At 36.9% G+C, this 22410-nt stretch overlaps 2 protein-coding genes across 2 annotated transcripts; both read left to right on the forward strand.

Annotated features, from left to right (window-relative positions):
* The first annotated feature begins 991 nt into the window (after nt 1–991).
* On the forward strand, nt 992–1912 carry LOC121465376 (olfactory receptor 5AC1-like). Its single transcript, XM_041678615.1, has one exon. It carries the CDS (start codon nt 995–997, stop codon nt 1910–1912), a length of 918 nt encoding a protein of 305 aa, XP_041534549.1. The 5' UTR covers nt 992–994.
* An 18692-nt stretch (nt 1913–20604) lies between these two features.
* On the forward strand, nt 20605–21522 carry LOC121465379 (olfactory receptor 5AC1-like). Its single transcript, XM_041678617.1, has one exon. It carries the CDS (start codon nt 20605–20607, stop codon nt 21520–21522), a length of 918 nt encoding a protein of 305 aa, XP_041534551.1.
* Nucleotides 21523–22410: the final 888 nt, after the last annotated feature.

Genomic DNA, 22410 nt, shown 5'->3' on the forward strand with positions numbered 1-22410 from the left:
TGTTTTTGTGTCTTCTTGGATGTTTTCTCTACTGGATGTATGTGTGCCCTCTGCCCTCAGAGGTCTGAGGAGATTTTTAGCTCCTAAGGAACTGGACTTACATATGGTTGTAAGTCATCGTGAAGGTGCTCAGAACTGAGCTAAGATCCTTTGGAACAACAGATAGTGATCTTAACCACTCAGGCCTTTCCCCATGCCTCTATTTCTTTCAATCTTACTGTTTTTCTTTGTCAGCATCTCAAACTTCAGCACTTAAAATGAATACAACTGTTGAAATATTAGCTTTTCTTTCTTCTGTTGTTTCTTTTGTAATATTTTCTATTCTGCCTTCACTTTGAAAAATCTCACTCAGGAAACTGAAAAGAACTTACTACTTTTTTTTTTTACCATAATTTTGTTGAGAGAAAAGAAAAAGGATGAGTTTGTGTCTCCTAAAGACATTTTATTTATTATAAGTCTTGCTTGGTTGCATGCGCCTTTAATCCCAGCATTCTGGAGACAGGCAAGTTGATCTGAGTCTGAGGCTAGCCTAGTCTGCATATTAGCACCAGGACAGCCTGGGCTACACAGATAAACCCTGCCTCAATAAACAAAAACAAACAAACAATCAAACAAAAATGACATTTTAATATAAAATATATTATGTATTTTTTCATTCTAAATTCTGCATACAATCTCTTTCTCTCTCTCTCACACATATATGCAATTTATAATTTATTTGGGTATGCTTGAGAAGAGATAAATTACTGTTTATTGATTTATTATTTATTTTTCAGATAATTGGATATGGAAAATTTATACGTTAAAACTGTTCAGAAAGTATTTTCTGTTTCCGGCATGATTAAAAAGCAGAAACATGACACCTTCCTATCTATTGACTGTGGAGTACCTGAAGCACGAGTGTGGTCTCAATTGATCCTATTGTTACTTAGTCTTAGTCACATTTTAAAAACTCTCCTCTCTCTACTTTCAGTGAAAAGTCTGAGTGGGTGTGATGGAAGGAAACAGGACCCTGTTGACTGAGTTTGTCCTCAGAGGAATAACAGATCGTCCAGAGCTGCAAGTGCCCCTGTTCCTGGTGTTCTTCTTCATCTATGTCATCACCATGGTGGGCAACCTTGGCTTAATATTTCTCATCTGTAAAGATCCCCATCTTCATACTCCCATGTACCTTTTCCTTGGAAATTTAGCCCTTGCTGATGCCTGTTCTTCATCCTCTGTGACTCCTAAGATGCTTATGAAATTTATAAATAAGAATGACATGATATCCCTGGGTGAGTGTTTCTCCCAATTTTATTTTTTTTGTTCAAGTGCGACCGCGGAATGTTACCTCCTGGTAGCAATGGCCTATGACCGCTATGTAGCCATATGCAACCCTCTGCACTATGTAGTTGTAATGTCCAATAGACTTTGTGTTAAGTTCATATGTGTGTCATATCTAATTGGACTTCTACATGCCTTACTTCATGTAGGATTGTTATTTAGGTTAACTTTTTGTAGTTCTAATATAATAGATCATTTTTACTGTGAGATCTTACCCCTCTATTCAATTTCTTGCACTGACCCATCAATTAATGCATTGGTCATTTTCATTTTTGTTATCTTTATACAAGCAAGTACTTTTATGAGCATTATAGTTTCTTATATCCGTGTGCTTTTTGCCATCCTGAAAACAAAGTCTGAGAAGGGCAGAAACAAAGCCTTCTCCACCTGCAGTGCCCATCTGGTGTCTGTTTCCTTGTTCTATGGCACCCTCTTTGTCATATACGTGCTCTCTGGATCTGACACACACAGTTATCAGGGTAAAATGTATTCATTATTCTACACCATCATCATTCCTCTTCTGAACCCCTTTATTTACAGCCTTAGAAACAAAGAAGTTTTGGGTGCCTTGAGAAAACTCACAAAATGATGACTTTTTCTGAAAACTTCAAGGTGTTTCCTTTCTCCAGATTCTTTCTTTTAAAGTTTATTATAATATTTGGCCCTGTAATTTGCACATAATAATTTTTTCACATATTGTTAGGTAATCAATAAAATGTAGAATAAAATCCCTGCATTACTGTTATTATTATTATTGTTATTATAAAAGCAGTGGTCTTTAAAGAAAGATAAAGTGTAAATTGTTTTTGAACTCACAAAGAACATGAATTATTCTCAAATTATTATCACAAGAACAATAAATTTTTTCCTAATACATGTGTTAGTATATTATTGAAACAAATCTTTATATGTATGGATTTGACTTCTATTTTTCACTTATTGATTATTTTTTGTTTTATACGGGAATGTGTTGCATATGATTGCATCACCCACTGTCCCCTCTCATCCTCCCTCCATACACCTGCTGATTGTCTTCTTATTGCCAAGTAGGGCCCCTCCCTACTCTTATGTCTTAGTTTATGAAGGCATTCCCCACAGCTGTCTGTTCTTGATGCCATGGCCATGATGAATACAGTGGTAATATTTCACAGAACTCCTCTTCTGCCTCTGGCTTTTACTTTCCTTCTGCCCTCCCTTCCATTTTGTTCTGTAGGCCTTACAGCAGGTGTTGTAGTTCTCTGATTCAGGACTGAGGACTCCAGAATTGCTTATTTTCAGCATTTTGACCAGGTTTTTTTTAAAGTGTGGTTTTTTGAAATTTCATTTATGAATACAATATTTATACCATTTCCATTCCTCTGTCTTTTGCCTCCATTTTTCCTGTCACCTACATCTTCTCACAGTCAAAAGCTCTGTTTTGAATCTCTGCATTAATCATTAGTCTTATTCCTCCAGAATAAGAAGCTTCTCTAATCAAGTTTGAAAGCTGTACTACTCTATGGCCAATAATATGCCTATTTAGAATGCGATTGACCACATGTTCATTTAGCAAAATAAAAAGTAGTAACTCTTAACCCAGAGGACTTGTGACTCTCCCTAGCCAGGCATTTTGTTCATGTTCGTAGTACCAGGTATACATTTCCTTCCTTGGAATCTGTATAAGATCCAATCAGAAAGTCATTGATTAGCCCCTAATTAGCTATCATGATATCTGTGGGCTCAAGTTGCCTGGCAGGCATCAGGGCTGTTAATGAGTGTTCTCCCTGTGTAGGCTCAGTATCACCTTCTGGTACTCTGAGGGCTAGGGCTACTCAGCAAGCAGAGAGCTTCTAGCTTGATTCCAGTCTGTTGGCTCGCTCTTCTGGATCAAGTGTGTAGTGCTTTCCTTAATAGAGTATTACCATGTAGTTTGGTAGACACCTAAGAAAAAAATGCAACAACTTCTATTGCTTTGGGATTATCTGGGATCTCCATGGTTAACTCACGGAGAGTTATCCTAAACCTGACAATAATATTTTCCTTAAACATCCATGGATTCTGGTATCAGAACTGATCAACACATCAGAGTGCCACAATTTAAAAAGAAACAAATTTCTTTTATTTTAATTATCTATATTGTTAATATTGTTAGCTGTCTGTCAAAGTAGTAGTTTTCCTTATTTACTCAACTAAAATTTATTATTTCAAATCATTTTAATTGCTTCTCTCTGATTTCCTGCAACGTGATTACATAATCTGTATACAATAGGAATATTTTATTTTTATAATAACTGAGTATTAATTACACACATCACACTGTATTTGATGGAGTCTTAATAAGAACAATATTGACAGCAACTCTGAATATCTACTCTAAATACTCAACATCAGACATCTGAATGTTTTACATTTTTCTTCACTTTACAGTAAAACCTACTTGCCTTACATTGCTATTTTCTATAACTCTTTTTAACCTTAGAACACACACACACACAAACACACACACACACGATATATTTCATTCATCCCATCATCCGTTTTCCCCCCATTCCTTTCTCTCTGGATATCATATTCTAACTAGTTTCCTCATAGCAGCAGGTTTCTATGTAGCTTTTTCATGCACCCATAGTTTTGGTTTACTCTCCTACAACCTTCACTTTCCTGCATCCCCGCTTCCCCATCCATTTGTCCCTTCCCACTCCTGGTATCTCCTATTTTCATACTGTTTGTGTTTTACTGTCCTCACCAAGATCACACCCAATATCCCCACATCCTGTGGCTCCTCTCTTGTTTTCTGTCTTGTAAAGATTCTGTCTCAACCTTAACCACACAAATAAAACAAATTCTCAAAAATAAGGTCATCAGTGAGGAGTAACACGCAGAGTTTGTGTACCTGAGTTACAGCACTTTCTATAATATTTTTAGTTCTACCCATTTTCTTATAATTTCCATATTTCATTTTCTTACAGATGAACTAAACGGAATAGAATTATGTATATATATATGTATATCACATGTCAGTTTTACATGCATAACTTTTTGACTGTCTTGATTGATATCATTTCCCAGCTAGTGTACAGAGAGCAGCAATGATCATGGGTTTTCTGGTATCTGTATCAGAAAGTATAGAGTTACATTCACAGAGATAGTAGAGCTGGGTCTCATGATTTTTCTTTTAGCTATTTGAGAAACCTGTGTATGGCTGCCCTGGTTGGTGAACAAGTTAGAGCCTCTCGATGTGATCATGATGATTCCTTTTCCTCTATGTTACATCAGCATTTCTTTTCTTTTTTATGTTATAATTCCACAAATTTAAGGCATAATGTTCTTTGTTCAAAATCCCTTTCATCATCCTCTCCTTTCTTTTCATTTCTTCTCAAGTTCATGCCCTACCTTTCTGGCATTTTGTGAGGGATAGAGTACTGAATTTAATTAGGAGAATAAATCAGAGGTTATTTAAATGACGACAGTAATTGAGTGGCTATGCTACTGGACAATATGACTGTATTCCACTTGCAACATTTAAATGCCTGTACTTCCTCTTAGAGTGAGGTCATGTGATCCATTTCTCCATTTATGACGGAGTTAATGATGTATGCAGTGCCATGTAGGTTTTGTGTGAGTAGTCACTATTTGTTTATTCATGCATGCAGTAGCCATGTCATGCTCAGAAGATGACAATTTACGTCACTTCTTCTAGTCTTTGGCTCTTATATTCTTTTTTTTCCTACAATTTAAAAATTTTATTTCAAAAACTATCTTTTCTCATTTTACATGCCACATCCATTTCCCATTCCCTCCTTTCCTCATCTCCCTCTCATTTACTCCCTCTTATACCCCCATCTTATCCCTTATCCACTCCCTAGGGAGGGTAAGGCTTCCCATTAGGAGTCAACAAAGTCTAGCAAATTGCTTTGAGGCAGGACCAAATCCTGGCTCTTATATTCTTTTGGCTCCTCTTTAATGCTTCCTGACCTGAGGAGGGATGATTTAGGTATTGCATTTAAGGATGAGAGAACTTAACAGTCATGTTTTCTCTGAGCATTGACTATTAAAACTTAAGTGTTGCTAACTGCAAACTGAAGTTTTTCTGACCAAGGTTGAGAGTAGCACTTAGGTATATGAATATAACGGACAATTTTCACCACACCTGTTTCCAAACTACAATTATTAGTAGGTTCTGCCAGATTATCAATGACCTCCCCAGTCATATGCTCTTGTCATATTTAAAGTGCCAGATATGAGTTCCTTTATGGAGTAGGTCTAAAATCAAATGAGAAAGGAGCTGTTTCCCCTACATAGCCATGCCACTATTGCACCAGAGGGCAGATTTTGCCTAGAAAGTAGGTATTAAAGTTTAAATGGTTCACAGCCTGTTAAGATTATTAATGGATTTCTTTCCTGGTAGCCTTTGTAGCATATTTCTGCATGAAGAAAGCTAGCCAGCAGGGAGTAAACTTTCCTGTAAGTTCAAGAATGATTTATCCATTTTCTGTGATCAAAGTATGTGCTCTCTTCAGCAATAAGAGCTTACTTTCTAACTCACAACAACAATGAAAATCAGAGTTTGTCCAGCCTATGAACACAGAAACATTTAATAACTCATGTCTACTGAAAGTAACATTGTATCTCCTGAAGGATATCAACATTCAAACTCCTTTCATAAGTTATATTTTTAACATTAGCCTATCAACTAGCATATAAGGTTTTTTACTCATTCTTGTGTTAAATATTATTGTATGTGTTTGTCAGTTTGCCTGTACATATGCATATGTACATGCCTTACATACATGAGGAGTACTTTGACATCAGAAGAGAGTTTAACAATCCCTAGAACTGGAGTTACAAGCGCTTGTGAGCCACTTTGTGAGTGCTGGGAACCAAACCTCTCCAATGTTCCCTACTTTTCTTTTTCAAGTTCTTAATTTTGATTTGCATTTCATCTTGTTTCTAATGGTATATAATAATAATCATAATAAAATATGGAAACATACAAATGTGTAGAAGGTAGGAGTCGCATGCATGAAAATATTACCTGGACAGGGAGATCAAAGTGATTTGTTTCTTTTGTGATTTTTTTACACATTTTAATTTTTTTAAATGTTTTCAGATATCATATTTGAGTGAACCACAGTAAATTTCTTGGTTTCATATGTAAGAAATAATTAGACATATATATCATATGGTCGAATAAAAATTATTCTCAATGGCAGCAGGTGTGAAATAACCCACTAAACTTTTGCTAGCTGCTCAAATCTCACAACATTGGTTGAAAGTAGCAAATAATTTTGCCATGAAAATACTTGAACAAATGCCTTTGTAGTATGATTGAGCATCTTTTGGGTATATGCCCAAGAGTGGTGTTGCTAGATCCTGAGTTAGGTTGATTCCCAATTTTCTGAGAAACCACTATATTGATTTCCAAAGAGGTTGTGCAAGTTTGCATCCCCACTAGCAATGAATGAGTGTCCCCCTTACTCTACATCCTCTCCAGTATAAGCTATCATTGGTGTTTTTGGATTCAGCCATTCTGACTGGTGTAAGATGGTATCTCAGATTTGTTTTGATTTGCATTTTATTTATTGTTGTTCTCAGAGACTGTGCTACTGGGTTTATATTTAGGAAGTGGTCTCCTATGCCCATGCATTGAAGTCTACTTCCTACTTTCTCTTCTATCAGGTTCAGTGTGGTTGGATTTATATTTAGGTATTTAATCCATTTGGACTTGAGTTTTGTTTATGGGGATAGATATGGACCTCTTTTCATTCTTCTACATGTTGACATCCAGTTATGCCAGCACCGTTTGTTGAAGATGCTTTCTTTTTTCCATTGTATAATTTTAGCTTCTTTGTCAAAAATCAGGTGTTTGAAGCTGTGTGGATTAATACCTGGGTCTTCAATTGAATTCCATTGGCCAAAGTCTTTGTTTTTATGGCAATACCAAGCTCTTTTCATTACTGTAGCTCTGTAATAGAACTTGATGACAGGGATAGTGATGCCTTCAGAAATTCCTTTATTGTACAGATGGTTTTGGCTATCCTGTTTCTTTTTCCCATATGAAGTTGATTGTTTTACTTTTGAGGTCTGTGAAGAATTGTGTTGGGATTTTGATGGGGATTCCACTGAATCTATAGATTGCTTTGGGTAGGACTGACATTTTTATTATATTGATCCTACTGGTGATGCCTTTCTGTAAAAGCAAAGCTTGTCTGAAGATAAGAGGGCAGAACTATGTACTAACTAACCAGAGAGATCTGGAGGTATGCTCAGACAGGTGGGAAATGACATGGCTGGGCAGAGAAAGAGGAAATGATAAGGTGGGAGGAGACAGGAACTCAGTCTTCTTTCATCTGGGAAGTTGAGTAGATAAGGTGACTGTGGTTTGGCTCCTTTGCCTCTCTGATCTCTCAGCATTTCCCCCTCTGACTCCAGGTTTTTAGGAAGACCCATTGGACCTCTTGCTACATAACTTGGAAATGTGAAAGAACAAAAGCTTATGTAAGACCACTTACATTCATCTGTTAGTTTTTACTTGCTGATTAGCGAGCAATGCCTAACAAATTGGCTTCATCTTTTAGGGTGTTCTTGATAGTATTGAGAGAGTTTTTTTTTTATTGATACAGAGTTGAAGATCGTAAGAAATAAAATGGTATTCTCTTTAAATTGTTATTCTTATAGAAAATTGATGTGAGATAGACAGTTATCACTGATACCCTTGTTCCTGCAGTGTAAGTATCTTCATGAAGATATCACTCCTGTGGCATCTGTGCCTATACACATATCCATAGGTATTGGATGAAAAGGTAGCATTTTTATTTTACTGATAATTTAAACATTTGATCATTTCTATTCCAACAATTTCTCATAGTTTATATTAGAATATATTGAAATATGTTAATTTATATGAGAATATCTTTTCAGAGGACTATTTAACAAATGGAACATAAAACATTCCTGAAAATCTAAGTGAAATATTTTGTGTACTTTCTCTAAATTTCTATGTGCTCACAGCTTTGTGTTTATGGTCTAAAGATTTGAGATCTGTCGTGTAGGTTTGTAGGCGTCCATGTGGTGAACGTCTATGCAATGATAGATAATTTATGGATATTTTTCTGATATTATTAGGAGACACACAATCTTAAAGCCAACTCCCTGATCTTTGTGTGCTTACAAATCATATGCCCCTTCTCCTGCAATGTTTCTTGAGCCCTCGTTATGGGAACATTTTCACAAAACCTTTATAACCGAAAAAATAAGGCTATGAAATTTTAAAATTAATTTTCATTTATTAATTAATTCTTTCATCCTGATCACAGTTTCCACTCCCTCTGTCCGCTCCTCACAGTCCATTCCCTCAACTTCTCCTGTTCTGCCAATCCCCCATTGACTCCTGTTGTGGGAATATGGTGTTGTACCCTGGATAGATTTGTTACTTGTATTTTAATAAAATACTGATTGGCCAGTAGCCAGGCAGGAAGTATAGGCAGAGTGACCCGAACAGGAGAATTGTGGGAAGAGGAAAGGCACAGTCTGGTAGTCTGCAGATGTCACCTAGACATAGAGGAAGCAAGATGAGAATGCCTTGCTGATAAAAGGTACCAAGCCACATGGCTGACACAGACAAGAATTATGAGCTAATATAGAATGTAAGAGTTAATAAGAAGTCTGAGGTACTAGGCCAACCAGTTTATGATTAATGTAGACCTCTGTGTGTTTCTTTGGGACTGAACAGCTGTGGGACCAGGTTAGATGGACACCTCTGTCAACACACTCCTCCTACTTTCTCTTCTGAAAAGTGCAGACCTCCCATTGTATCAGTCAGCCAAGCTATAGCAATTTACAATAACTAGGTACAACACCCCCTCTCACACTGAGGATGGACAAGGCAACCCAGTATGAGGTAAGAGTGAGAAGCAGGTGTCAGTGTCAGAGACAGCCCCTGTTCTCACTGTTAGGAGTCCCATATGAGGAGCAAGTTGCACAACTGTTACATATATGCAGAGGGCATAGATCAGTCCCATTCACATTCCCTGGTAGGTGAACCCCTATGTGCTCAAATCAGTTGATTCTTTGGTTTTCTTGTGGCCCTCTAGTGCTCACAATTAAGCCCATGAATTTTTAAGTTAAGACATTAGAAAATATGTCACTTATTTTTAAAGGAAGTATATATATATATATATATTCATAGCACTTTGTTTTTAACATATATATGAATACTATATACATAGTATATATAAATGGAAAGACATGGATAGGTAGAAGGAAGGAGATGACTGCATGAAAATGCTGTCAGTATTCACCAGTAATCAGTTTGATTGATGCAATTTGTTATTTTTATATCTTATGTATTTTCATTGCTTTAAACATTTTATGATATTTGATTATAGGAAGCAATGCTAAATTTGTTGCTTTTATATTTGAGAAATCTATTCATATAGGAAATATCATATTTCAATAAATTATTTATTTATTTATTTATTTATTTTTTTATTGAGAAAAGGAGAAAAAAAAACAAGTTTCCACCTCCTCCCAGCCTCCCATTTCCCTCCCCCTCCTCTCACCCTTCTCTCCCTCCTCCCACTCATCTCCCCCTCCCTCTCCAGTCCAAAGAGCAGTCCGGGTTCCCTGCCCTGTGGTAAGTCCTAGGTCCTCCCCCCTCCGTCCATATCTGGGAAGGTGAACATCCAAACTGGCTAGGCTCCCACAAAGCCAGCACATTAATAGGATCAAACCCCCATGCCATTGTCCTTGGCGTCTCATCAGCCCTCATTGTTCGCCATGTTCAGAGACTCCAGTTTTATCCCATGATTTTTCAGTCACAGTCCAGCTGGCCTTGGTGAGCTCCCAGTAGATCAGCTCCACTGTCTCAGTGGGTGGGTGTACCCCTCGTGGTCCCGACTTCTTTGCTCATGTTCTCCCTCCTTCTGCTCCTCATTGGGACCTTGGGAGCTCAGTCCAGTGCTCCAGTGTGGGTCTCTGTCTCTATCTCTATCCATCACCAGATGAAGGTTCTATGATGATATGCAAGATATTCATCAGTATTGCTCTAGGATAGGGTCATTTCAGGTTCCCTATCCTCAGCTGCCCAAGGAACTAACTGGGGACCTCAGCTTGGGCACCTGGGAGCCCCTCTAGGGTCAAGTCTCTTGCCCACCCTAAAGTGGCTCCCTTAATTAAGAATTGTGGTTCCGACTCCCCTATCCAACCTTCCTTTATCCCAATTCTCCTGTTTCCCCAGTCCCCCCCTTCCTTCGCTTCTACATTTTCTCTCCCCATCTCCCCTTACCCCCATCCCACCCCATCCCCAAGATCCCAATTTTCTCCCCGGCAATTTTGTCTACTTCCCTTAGCCAAGAGGATAACTATATGTTTTTCCTTGGGTTCACCTTCTTACTTAGCTTCTTTAGGTTCACCTATTGTAGACTCCGTGACCCTTATTTATGGCTAGAAACCAATTATGAGTGAGTACATCCCATGTTCATCTTTTTGGGTCTGGGATACCTCACTCAGGATAGTGTTTTCTATTTCCATCCATTTGCATGCAAAATTCGAGAAGTCATTGTTTTTTACCGCAGCGTAGTACTCTAGTGTGTATATAGTCCATACTTTCTTCATCCATTCTTCCATTGAAGGGCATCTAGGTTGTTTCCAGGTTCTGGCTATTACAAATAATACTGCTATGAACATAGTTGAACAAATGCTTTTGTCATATGATAGAGCATCTCTTGGGTATATTCCCAGGAGTGGTATTGCTGGGTCCAGGGGTAGGTTGATCCCTAATTTCCTGAGAAACCGAAACACTGACTTCCACAGTGGTTGCACAAGATTGCATTCCCACCAGCAATGGATGAGGGTACCCCTTCCTCCACAGCCTCTCCAGCAAAGGCTATTCTTGGTGCTTTTGACTTTAGCCATTCTCACAGGTGTAAGATGATATCTCAAAGTTGTTTTGATTTGCATTTCCCTGATTGCTAAGAAAGTTGAGCACGACCTTAAGTGTCTTTTGGCCATTTGAACTTCTTCTGTTGAGAATTCTCTGTCCAGTTTGTGCCCCATTTTTTAATTGGGTTAATTAGCATTTTAAAGTCTAGTTTCTTGAGTTCTCTATATATTTTGGAGATCAGACCTTTGTCTGTTGCGGGGTTGGTGAAGATCTTCTCCCAGTCAGTAGGTTGCCTTTGTGTCTTAGTGACAGTGTCCTTTGCTTTACAGAAGCTTCTCAGTTTCAGGAGGTCCCATTTATTCAATGTTGCCCTTAATGTCTGTGCTTTTGGGGTTATACATAGGAAGCGATCTCCTGTGCCCATCTGTTGTAGGGTATTTCCCACTTTCTCTTCTATCCTTTTCAGTGTGTTCGGGCTGATATTGAGGTCTTTAATCCATTTGGACTTGAGTTTTGTGCATGGTGATTGATATGGGTCTATTTTCATTCTTCTACAGGCTGACATACAGTTGTGCCAGCACCATTTGTTGAAGATGCTTTCTTTCTTCCATTGTATACTTTTAGCTCCTTTATCGAAAATAAGGTATTCATAGGTTTGTGGGATAAAATCCGGGTCTTCTATACAATTCCATTGGTCGACTTCTCTGTTTTTATGCCAGTACCACACTGTTTTCATTACTGTAGCTCTGTAATAGAGTTTGAAGTCAGGGATGGTAATGCCTCCAGACAATCCTTTATTGTATAGGATTGTTTTGGCTATCGTGGGTTTTTTGTTTTTCCATATAAAGTTGATTATTGTCCTCTCCAGATCTCTGAAGAATTTTGATAGGATCTTGATGGGGATTGCATTGAATCTATAAATTGCCTTTGGTAGAATTGCCATTTTTACTATGTTGATCCTCCCAATCCAAGAGCAAGGGAGATCCTTCTATTTTCTGGTATCCTCCTCAATTTCTTTCTTCAATGCCTTAAAGTTCTTGTCAAATAGATCTTTCACTTCCTTGGTTAGATTTACCACAAGATATTTTATGCTGTTTGTGGCTATCGTGAATGGTGAAGCTTCTCTGATTTCCCTCTCTGCTTCCATATCCTTTGTGTATAAGAGGGTGACTGATTTTTTGGAGTTGATCTTGTATCCTCCCACATTACTAAAGCTGTTTATCAGCTGTAAAAAGTTCTATGGTGGAGTTTTGGGGGTCGCTTATGTACACTATCATATCATCTGCAAATAACGAAAGTTTAACTTCTTCCTTTCCAATTCAAATCCCCTTGATCCCATTATGTTGTCTTATTGCTATTGCTAGAACTTCAAGCACTATATTGAAGAGGTATGGCTAGAGTGGACAGCCTTGTCGTGTTCCTGAATTAAGCGGGATGGCTTTGAGTTTCTCTCCATTTAATTTGATTTTAGCTGTCGGCTTGCTGTATATAGCTTTTATTATATTTAGGTATGACCCTTGTATCCCTAATCTCTCCAAGACATTTAACATAAATGGATGTTGAATTTTGTCAAATGGTTTTTCAGCATCTAATGAAATGATCATATGGTTTTTTTCTTTCAGTTTATTTATATGGTGGATTACATTGATAGATTTTCGTATGTTGAACCAGCCATGCATCTCAGGAATGAAGCCTACTTAATTATAATGGATAATTTTTCGGATGTGTTCTTGTATTCGGTTTGCCAGTATTTTGTTGAGGATTTTTGCGTCGCTATTCATGAGTGAGATAGGCCTGTAATTCTCTTTCTTGGTTGGGTCTTTGTGTGGTTTTGGCATCAGAGTAACTGTCGCTTCATAAAAGGAATTTGGTAATGACCCTTCTGTTTCTATATTGTGGAATACATTAAGGAGTATAGGTATTAGGTCGTCTTGGAAGTTCTGGTAGAATTCCTCATTGAAACTATCTGGTCCTGGGCTCTTTTTGGTAGGGAGGTTTTTGATAACAGCTTCTAATTCTTCGCGACTGACAGGTCTGTTTAAATTGTTCACCTGGTCCTGGTTTAATTTTGGTAAATGGTATTTATCTAAAAAAGTGTCCATTTCTTTTACATTTTCCAGTTTTGTGGCATACAGGCTTTTGTAGTAAGATCTAATGAGTCTCTGAATTTCCTCTGTGTCTGTGGTTATGTCCCCCTTTTCATTTCTGATCTTATTAATTTGTGTATTCTCTCTCTGTCGTTTGATTAGTTTGGATAGGGGTTTATCAATCTTGTTGATTTTCTCCAGGAACCAGCTTTTTGTTTCATTGATTCTTTGGATTGTTTTCTGTGTTTCTATTTTGTTGATTTCCGCCCTCAGTTTGATTATTTCCAGTCTTCTACTCCTCCTAGGTGAGTCTGCTTCTTTTTTTTCTAGAGCTTTCAGGTGGGCTGTTAAGTCTCCAATATGTGCTTTCTCTGTTTTCTTTAAGTGGGCACTTAGTGCGATGAACTTTCCTCTTAGCACTGCTTTCATAGTGTCCCATAAGTTCGAGTATGTTGTTTCTTTATTTTCATTGAATTCCAGGAAGACTTTAATTTCTTTCTTTTTTTCTTCCTTAATCCAGGTATGGTTCAGTAGTTGACTGTTCAGTTTCCATGAGTTTGTAGGCTTTCTGGGGGTAGCATTGTTGTTGAATTCTAACTTATTCCATGGTGATCTGATAAGACACAGGTGGTAACTAATATTTTTTTGTAACTGTGTAAGTTAGCTTTGTTACCGAGTATGTGGTCAATTTTCGAGAAGGTTCCATGAGCTGCAGAGAAGAAGGTATATTCTTTCCTCTTTGGGTGGAATAATCTATAGATGTCTGTTAAGTCCATTTGCTTCATTACCTCCATTAATTCTCTCATTTCTCTGTTAGGTTTCTGTCTGATTGACCTGTCCATTGGTGAGAGAGGAGTGTTGAAGTCTCCTACTATTAGTGTGTGTGGTTTGATGGCTGCCTTGAGTTTTAGTAATGTTTCTTTTACGTACGTGCGTGCTTTTATATTAGGTGCATAGATATTCAGGATTGAGACTTTTTCCTGATGAATTGTTCCTGTTATGAGTATAAAATGTCCCTCTCCATCTCTTCTGATTGATTTAAGTTTGAAGTCAACTTTGTTAGAAATTAGTATGGCCACACCTGCCTGTTTCTTAGGTCCATTTGCTTGAAAGGCCTTTTCCGAGCCCTTTACTCTGAGTAGGTGCCTGTCTTTGTGGTTGAGGTGTGTTTCTTGTAGACAGCAGAATGTTGGATCCTGTTTTCTTATCCAATCTCTTAGCCTGTGCCTTTTAATAGGTGAGCTGAGTCCATTGATATTAAGTGATATTATGACCAGTGGTTGTTAACTCCTGTCACGTTTTTAGTAGTAGGGTTTGTGTGTTTCCCTTCTTTGAGTTGTGCTGGTGAAGGGTCTCTAGATGTCTTAGTTATTGTGGTCATTGTTGGACTCCTTGGTTAGTGATTTTCCTTCTATTATTTTCTGTAAGGCTGAATTTGTGGCTACGTATTGTTTAAATTTGTTTTTATCCTGGAAAATTTTGTTTTCTCCATTTACAGTGAACGAAAGCTTGGCTGGATATAGTAGTCTGGGCTTGCATCCATGGTCTCTTAGTTTTTGCAGTACATCTATCCAGGACCTTCTGGCTTTCATGGTTTCCATAGAGAAGTCAGCTGTAAGTCTGATAGGTTTACCTTTATAAGTAACTTGGCCTTTTTCCTTTGTGGCTCTTAATATTCTTTCTTTATTCTGTATATTTTGTGTTTTGATTATTATATGGCGAGCCTATTTGGTGTTCTGTATGCTTCTTGAACCTTCATAGGTACATCTTTCTTCAGGTTCGGAAAGTTTTCTTCTATAATTTTATTAAGTATATTTTCTGGACCGTTGAGCTGCACTTCTTCTCCTTCTTCTACTCCAATTATTCTTAGGTTTGGTCTTTTTATTGTGTCCCATATTTCCTGAATATTTTGTGATGAGAGTTTGTTGGACTTGCTGTTTTCTTTAATCAGTGCGTTTATTTCTCTATGTTATCCTCAGAATCTGAGATTCTTTCTTCTATCTCTTGTATTCTGCTGGTTATCCTTGTTTCTGTAGTGTCTATTCATTTACCTAGATAGTCCATGTCCAGCCGGCCCTCTGTTTGTGTTTTCTTCTTTGCCTCCATTTCAGTTTTCAAGTCATGAACTGTTTCCATTATCTGCTTTATTTTTTTTCCTTGGTTTCCTAGGGTATCATTCACTGATTTACTCAATTCCTTGAACTTTCTGTTATACTTCTCATCCATTTCTATAAGGGCATTTTTTTATATGCTGTTTAAGGGTGTCAATCACTTTCATGAAGTCAGTTTTTACTACTTCTTCTTGATTAAGGTGTTCATGTCCTCCGGTTGTGAGGTCGCTGGCTTCTGGTGGTTTCGTGTTGTTTTTCAGATTATTGGGTGAATTTTTGCATTGGCATCTGCCCATCTCTTCCTCCCAATACTCCCCTATGGATCTTCTTTTTCAGGATCACGTCTTCTTGCCCTCTGATGTACCTTCCCAGTGATGTCACTCCCCAGTGATGTTTCTCCTGGTGTCCAGATTGGATCTCTGTGCTGCTTGGTTAGCTCGCAAACAAAGGGCCCACCCTGCTTGCTGCAGGTGGGCTATGGAGACAAAGGAGCTACTGCCCTCCCCTTTGCCCTCCTGATTTGGGTTCGGTCCCAGTGCCCAAGCAGGCTGAGCAGGGAGGTGCTATGCTGCCAAAGAAGGGAGGGAGGGAGGGAGACAGGGGGTGGGGGGATCTGGATGTAAGCTGGATGGGATAGGAAGAGAGAGGAGGTATCGGGCAGTATAGCCCCTGCAGGATCTCAATAAATTTTTTCTCAGTGGGAGAAAGGTGCAAACCAATCTATTCCACCATTGACTGAATCTGAATTAGTAACTGCTGGCTTTAATAGGAACATGCTATGAGAACACTTGACAATTGTCATAATGGTAAGTAATATTCATACTAGTATATTATATATGTATTAATAAAATATTTTCTAATCATTATAATATTGCTATTGATTAAAGATTAATATTGATGGTAAATCAATTCCACCTAAAATATCTAAAGAATGTCAATGGAGTAAATACATTTATGTATAACTAAACTTTAATATTAGGGTTTTAGAAAGCAAGCAATCTTTGTCAGACTAATTACAATAGGTTAATTAGTAAGAATTTGATGGGGGAGTGTCATATATCATTCTGTTGATTTCATTGGTTAAGTAATAAAGAAACTGCTTGGCTTGCCCTCATAGGTTAAACATAGGTGGGAGGAGTAAACAGAACAGAACGCTGGGAGGAAGAGGAAGTGAGCTCAGAGATGCCAGGCTCCTCTCTCCTGGTCGGACATGATTCATCTCTGACCCAGGATGGACGTAGGCTAGAATCTTCCTGGTAAGCCACCTCGTGGGCTACAGCAGATTATTAGAAATGGGCTAGTCCAGGTGTGAGAGTTAGCCAAGAAGAGGCTAGATAGAAATGGGCCAAGCAGTGATTAAAAGAATACAGTGTCCGTGTAATTATTTTGGGGCATAGAGCTAGCCATGTGGTCGGCCGGGTGCTGGGGACGCAGCCCCGCTGCTCCAATTACTACAAGAATTAGCTGAATAATAAACAATGCTCAGCAGATTAGCACTATCCTATAGGGAGTTTTTGGTAGCATTGAGGGAGTTTTAGTATTGGACTTAAAAATAGGATTGAAAATGATAAGAAATAAATATCCTCTACAATTTTCTTTTGTTGTTTGAGAAAGCCAGTTATCACTGACACCCTTGTTCCTAAAGAAAGCTTCATGGAATCCATGCCTACAGCTGTTTTAATAAGAATTTGGTGAGAAAAAATATTTTATTGTCATATTTTTTATTCAACCATTATTAGTCATAATGTGCCAATATATTTACAGAAATTGTAATGTGGAAATATATTTTAGGGGAATTATCTCACAAATATAAAACATAGCATTCCTGCAAAGCTAAATGAACTATTTTGCTTACTTTTTAAAATCCCTGCTGACTCACAGCTATGGTTTTATACACAGAAGGTCTGAACTCAATCATATGAGTTTCTTAGAGTCCATAGGTCAACTTCAGCTGGGATTCTTATGGAGTAAAATTACCCTTTCTGACTTTAGCTTTGAAAATTTCCATAGTCAAGATGAATTCTGGTTCCAGGAGGCATAGAACTCTGTGGCTTCTTACAGCATCTATGCCTGCTTCTTCACCTGGCCATGGATTCCTTGGGGATGCTGAGAATATAAAGAAAGGAAGAGTCCCCCACAATATCAGCATCTGTTTCATTTTAAATGCTTGGAAAATGAAAAAAAACAAAGATCATCTTAATTGTTTTTGAGGAATAACTGTGAATTGTGTGATAATTTTGACAAATATTAGCTGATTCTGTGCCATTGTGTTTCAGCATCCAGTAATACTCTAAACAAACTCAATCTTTTCTATTCTCAGTTAAGATGAAGGTGAACTATTTCTACATAGTAGTTGTTCTATGAAGAGAGAAGCAAAAAGTGCCATGCGCAATTTTCTGTACATTATTTCAGTTCAATGTCATATTTTCATTGCCTCAAGATTATTTTTTGCATATTACCTTAAAAAGATCTCATTTTCCACTTCTTTAAATAAATAAAGCAAATGATTTGAGAAAAGTAGTTTTTTCAAGTATTTTCTTCAAGAATTGCTTCAAAATAATTCTTCACAGACTTGAGAATAGAGCTGTTAGCTAATTCTATTTGACTACTAAGATTCAAAAAAATAAAGTTCATATTGGTAAGAAACCCTTTAGGCTGGACTTGTCTTAATACTGCATTCTATTCATTGGATACTTAGACCCTAAAATCAGATATTTCAAGTTATCACTCCAATTTTAGATCAGTAATGCAAATACATAAACCACCTTATGCCCAAAAGTGTGCATATTATCATTACAGAAACATAGCAACGCAGTTCCAATTTGAATGCTCTCTCTGCTGTATTCTAGGATCTGGCACCACTGTCCTGATTGATTAAACTCATGGGTGTATGTGCCTTGGTGAAGTTTTCTTCCTTGCATGTTATTTCTGTGATCATTGTAAATCAGGTAGTTTTATGTTTTACCTATTTGATTTGTTATATAAATGTAATGTTTATCATTTATGCCAGGGCAGATATTGGAGACACTGGTCATTCATTCTATGGTAATGTGTTCTGTGATTTTAAACAGCGCCTTTAATTACACAATCTCCTTCAAGGAAATTTAATACTTAGGAAATATTTAATACTTAGGAAACATTGCAACATTGTTAGAATCTTTTCAAAATTATGGACAATTCAAATATTAAAGACATTCTTAATTGATGGGGTATTTTCCACAAAGACATATTTAAATTTCTTTTATTAAAACAATCATCACAACGCAGAGTAATATAAAACCTCTTCTATTATCAGTCTAGTTGTTTATAAATAGCTAAGTGGTTTCTATTTTCTAGGTATTGTGAATCCAGCAATGCATGATCATGTATGGGCATGCATCTATATAGCAGAATATGGGGTCCTTTGAGTATATGGTTTTAGCTCTATTTCTTGGTCTTGATGAAACTCCAAACTAATTTCCATAGTGGTTAAATCACTTTGTGTTCCATCTAGCAGTGAATAGGGCTTTTCTTTTCCCTATATCCATGCCAGTTTTTGACATCTTTTTTTTTTGTGCATCATACCTACTATAATCAAGTTAAGATAAAATAGCAAAGGAGTCTTAATTTTTAGTTCTCAGATAGGAAAGGTAGATAATTATAAATGTTTCTCAAAAATTGTATTTTATTTTTTAATAAATCTCTGTCTGGCTCTAAGGCAAATTTTTAGTTGCTTTCATTGTTCATTATTAGTCTTTTATTTCTTTTTTATTGGGATGCACATTTTTGATCCATTATAATTCTAAAAATATATAAATTTTATAATTGTGATTAGTAGATTTTAGTAGATTAGTAGATTTTAATTAATATTTTCCCGCCACCTGCCTCCTGGCTAGCTTTACATGAAATAATTACATGGAAACTGTATTCATTTAAACACTGCCTGGCCCATTATATCTAGCCTCTTCTTGGCTAACTCTCACATCTTGATTAACCCATTTCTAATAACCTGAATATCACCACATGATTGTGGCTTACCAGGATGAGTCTAACCTATGTCCGTCTCAGAGAAGAGAGCCATGGTGTCTGCCTCACTGCCTTCTTCCCCCTAGCATTCTGTTCTGTCTACTCTGTCCACCTAATTTTCTGCCCTATTATAAGGCCAAGGTATTCTCTTTATTTAACCAATGAGAGCAACAGAAATACATAAGGACCTCCTACAATAACCCAAATAAAGTCTTTGTTCCACAAAAAAAAAACAATCATCAACATGTAAACAAGTTTTGTACACATGTATGTATATGGGTTTTAACTTAAAACGAAAGTGCTTTTAGCATCATGGATTAACATGTGTAGCAGGTTCATTTCTTACACTATAAAAATTATAATATTTTAATTCTATTGTCTTTACCTATAAAGAAATGAATTAATGATTCTTTACATGTATTTTGTTGAAAAAAATACATGAAAAATTATCTTCAAAATTTGTGGTTGTTCTTACAAATGTAAGAACAGGTAGCAAATATGAAAAGGATAGACATTGAAGAAATATTGCAAATTACTATCTTATTATCTGACATGTTCATATATTAGAATAATAGATATAATAATAGGTAATATCAAACACCAAAACACAGTCCATTCTCCCAGATAAGAATACTTGAAAGGTATACATGGAAAGACAGTAGGATGATGCCATTTGAGAAGGTGAAAAGAACCATCAGAAGAGGGACAGAAAATTGAGTGTCAGCATTTCCAAAATCCATTCAAAACAAGAATGAAAATGTTATTATATTCGGTAGTATTTCATGCCATGAGACTTTTCATTGTGAGCTTGTTTTGAATTATTAGGATAAAGTATATTTTGAACTTTTATTATTCTAATTTTTGTATAAAAGTTATATAACATATGTATTAAAATAAAACACAATCAAAATGTAAAGTAAATTACAAATATTTATAATTATTAAGGGTAAGATGTATAATGTCAGGTAAATCAATGTCTATGGGCTTCTCAGGTATTTTTCAGATAATTGCATGTTTAAAATGCAGTATCAAGATTGTTCAGAAATTGTTCTGATTTCAGCAAGGCTTCAAAAGCAGAAACAGTACACTTCATTCTTGTTTATTAATGAGATTTTGGCATGTACAATGTGAACTATAATACGATCCTCTTCTCAATGAGTCTTGGCCTTATTTTTTTTGTCTCATCTCTTTTCAGTGAGCAGCCTGAGGGGGTTTGATGGAAGGAAACAGGACCCTGCTGACTGAGTTTGTTCTCAGAGGAATAACAGATCGTCCAGAGCTGCAAGTGCCCCTGTTCCTGGTGTTCTTCTTCATCTATGTCATCACCATGGTGGGCAACCTTGGCTTAATATTTCTCATCTGTAAAGATCCCCATCTTCATACTCCCATGTACCTTTTCCTTGGAAATTTAGCCTTTACTGATGCCTGTACTTCATCCTCTGTGACTCCTAAGATGCTTATCAAATTTATAGAAAAGAATGACATGATATCCCTGGGTGAGTGTTTCTCCCAATTTTATTTTTTTTGTTCAAGTGCGACCGCGGAATGTTACCTCCTGGTAGCAATGGCCTATGACCGCTATGCAGCCATATGCAACCCTCTGCACTATGTAGTTGTAATGTCCAATAGACTTTGTGTTAAGTTCATATGTGTGTCATATCTAATTGGACTTCTACATGCCTTACTTCATGTAGCATTGTTATTTAGATTAACTTTTTGTAGTTCTAATATAATAGATCATTTTTACTGTGAGATCTTGCCACTCTATTCAATTTCATGCACTGACCCATCAATTAATGCCTTGGTCGCTTTCATTTTTGCTGTTTTTATACAAGTGAGTACTTTTATGAGCATTATAGTTTCTTATATCCGTGTGCTTTGTGCCATCCTGAAAACAAAGTCCGAGAAGGGCAGAAACAAAGCCTTCTCCACCTGCAGTGCCCATCTGGTGTCTGTCTCTTTGTTCTATGGCACCCTCTTTGTCATATACGTGCTCTCTGGATCTGACACAGACAGTTATCAGGGTAAATTGTATTCATTATTCTATACCATCATCATTCCTCTGTTGAACCCCTTTATTTACAGCCTAAGAAACAAAGAAGTTTTGGGTGCCTTGAGAAGGCTCTCAAAATGATGATTAATTCCTGTAAACTTCAAGGTGTGTTTTATCTCCAGATTCTCTCTTTTTAACTTCATCATAATATCTTGTGTTTGGCACATAATATGTATTGGATTTTCTTACATATTGTTATGTAAAGCAATAAAATGTAGACTAAAATGCCTGTATTATTATCAATATTTTTACTATTATTATAAAAATAGTGGAATCCCTAAGGAAAATAGAGCATAAAGGCGAACATAAATTGTCCACAAATTAATGTTAATAAATTCTTTTCCTAATAATTGTTTCTGTATATTATTGAAACAACATGTAAGGATTCGATTTTTTATTTATTGATTATTTCTTGTTCTATATTAGTGTGTTGCACATGATCATAGCTCCGACTGTCCCCTTTTACGTTCCCCCAGTCATACCTGCTGATTCTCTCATTCCCAAGTAGTGCCCCTCCCTACTCTCCTGTCTTAGTTTACACAGAAATTCTCCAGTTGTTCATAATTGAAATGACCAGGTTGAATATGGAACTTCCCCTCTTCCTCTGGCTTTTACATTTCTTCTACCCATTTTATTTTTCCATCATGTTCCTTAGGCTTTGGAGTAGGTGTTATTGTTGTTCCATTTAGGACAGGGGACTCTAGAGTTGCTTATTATCATCACTTAGGCATTTAAAAAAATTATGTCTTTTGGAAATTTCATATATGAATAAAGTGTTTATACCATTTCCACTCTTATGTCATCCCCCTTCAACTTTTTCTGTCACCTATATCCTCTCTCACTCAAAACCTCCGTTTTGAGCCTCGGCATTAATCACTGTCCTCCACAATAAGAAGCTTCCCTGATCAAGGCTGAAATCTGCACTATTGTATGGCTAATAATGCACCTGTTTAGAAAACAGTTTGGCCA

Source organism: Microtus oregoni, unplaced genomic scaffold (genome assembly GCF_018167655.1).
Source record: "Microtus oregoni isolate MIOR12 unplaced genomic scaffold, Mior012 000030F_ref0000283, whole genome shotgun sequence".
Classification (NCBI taxonomy): domain Eukaryota; kingdom Metazoa; phylum Chordata; class Mammalia; order Rodentia; family Cricetidae; genus Microtus; species Microtus oregoni.

Excerpts from the sequence above, each read along its gene's own strand:
- LOC121465379 (XM_041678617.1), top strand. The coding sequence starts at position 20,605 with ATGGAAGGAAACAGGACCCTGCTGACTGAGTTTGTTCTCAGAGGAATA.
- LOC121465376 (XM_041678615.1), top strand. The coding sequence starts at position 995 with ATGGAAGGAAACAGGACCCTGTTGACTGAGTTTGTCCTCAGAGGAATA.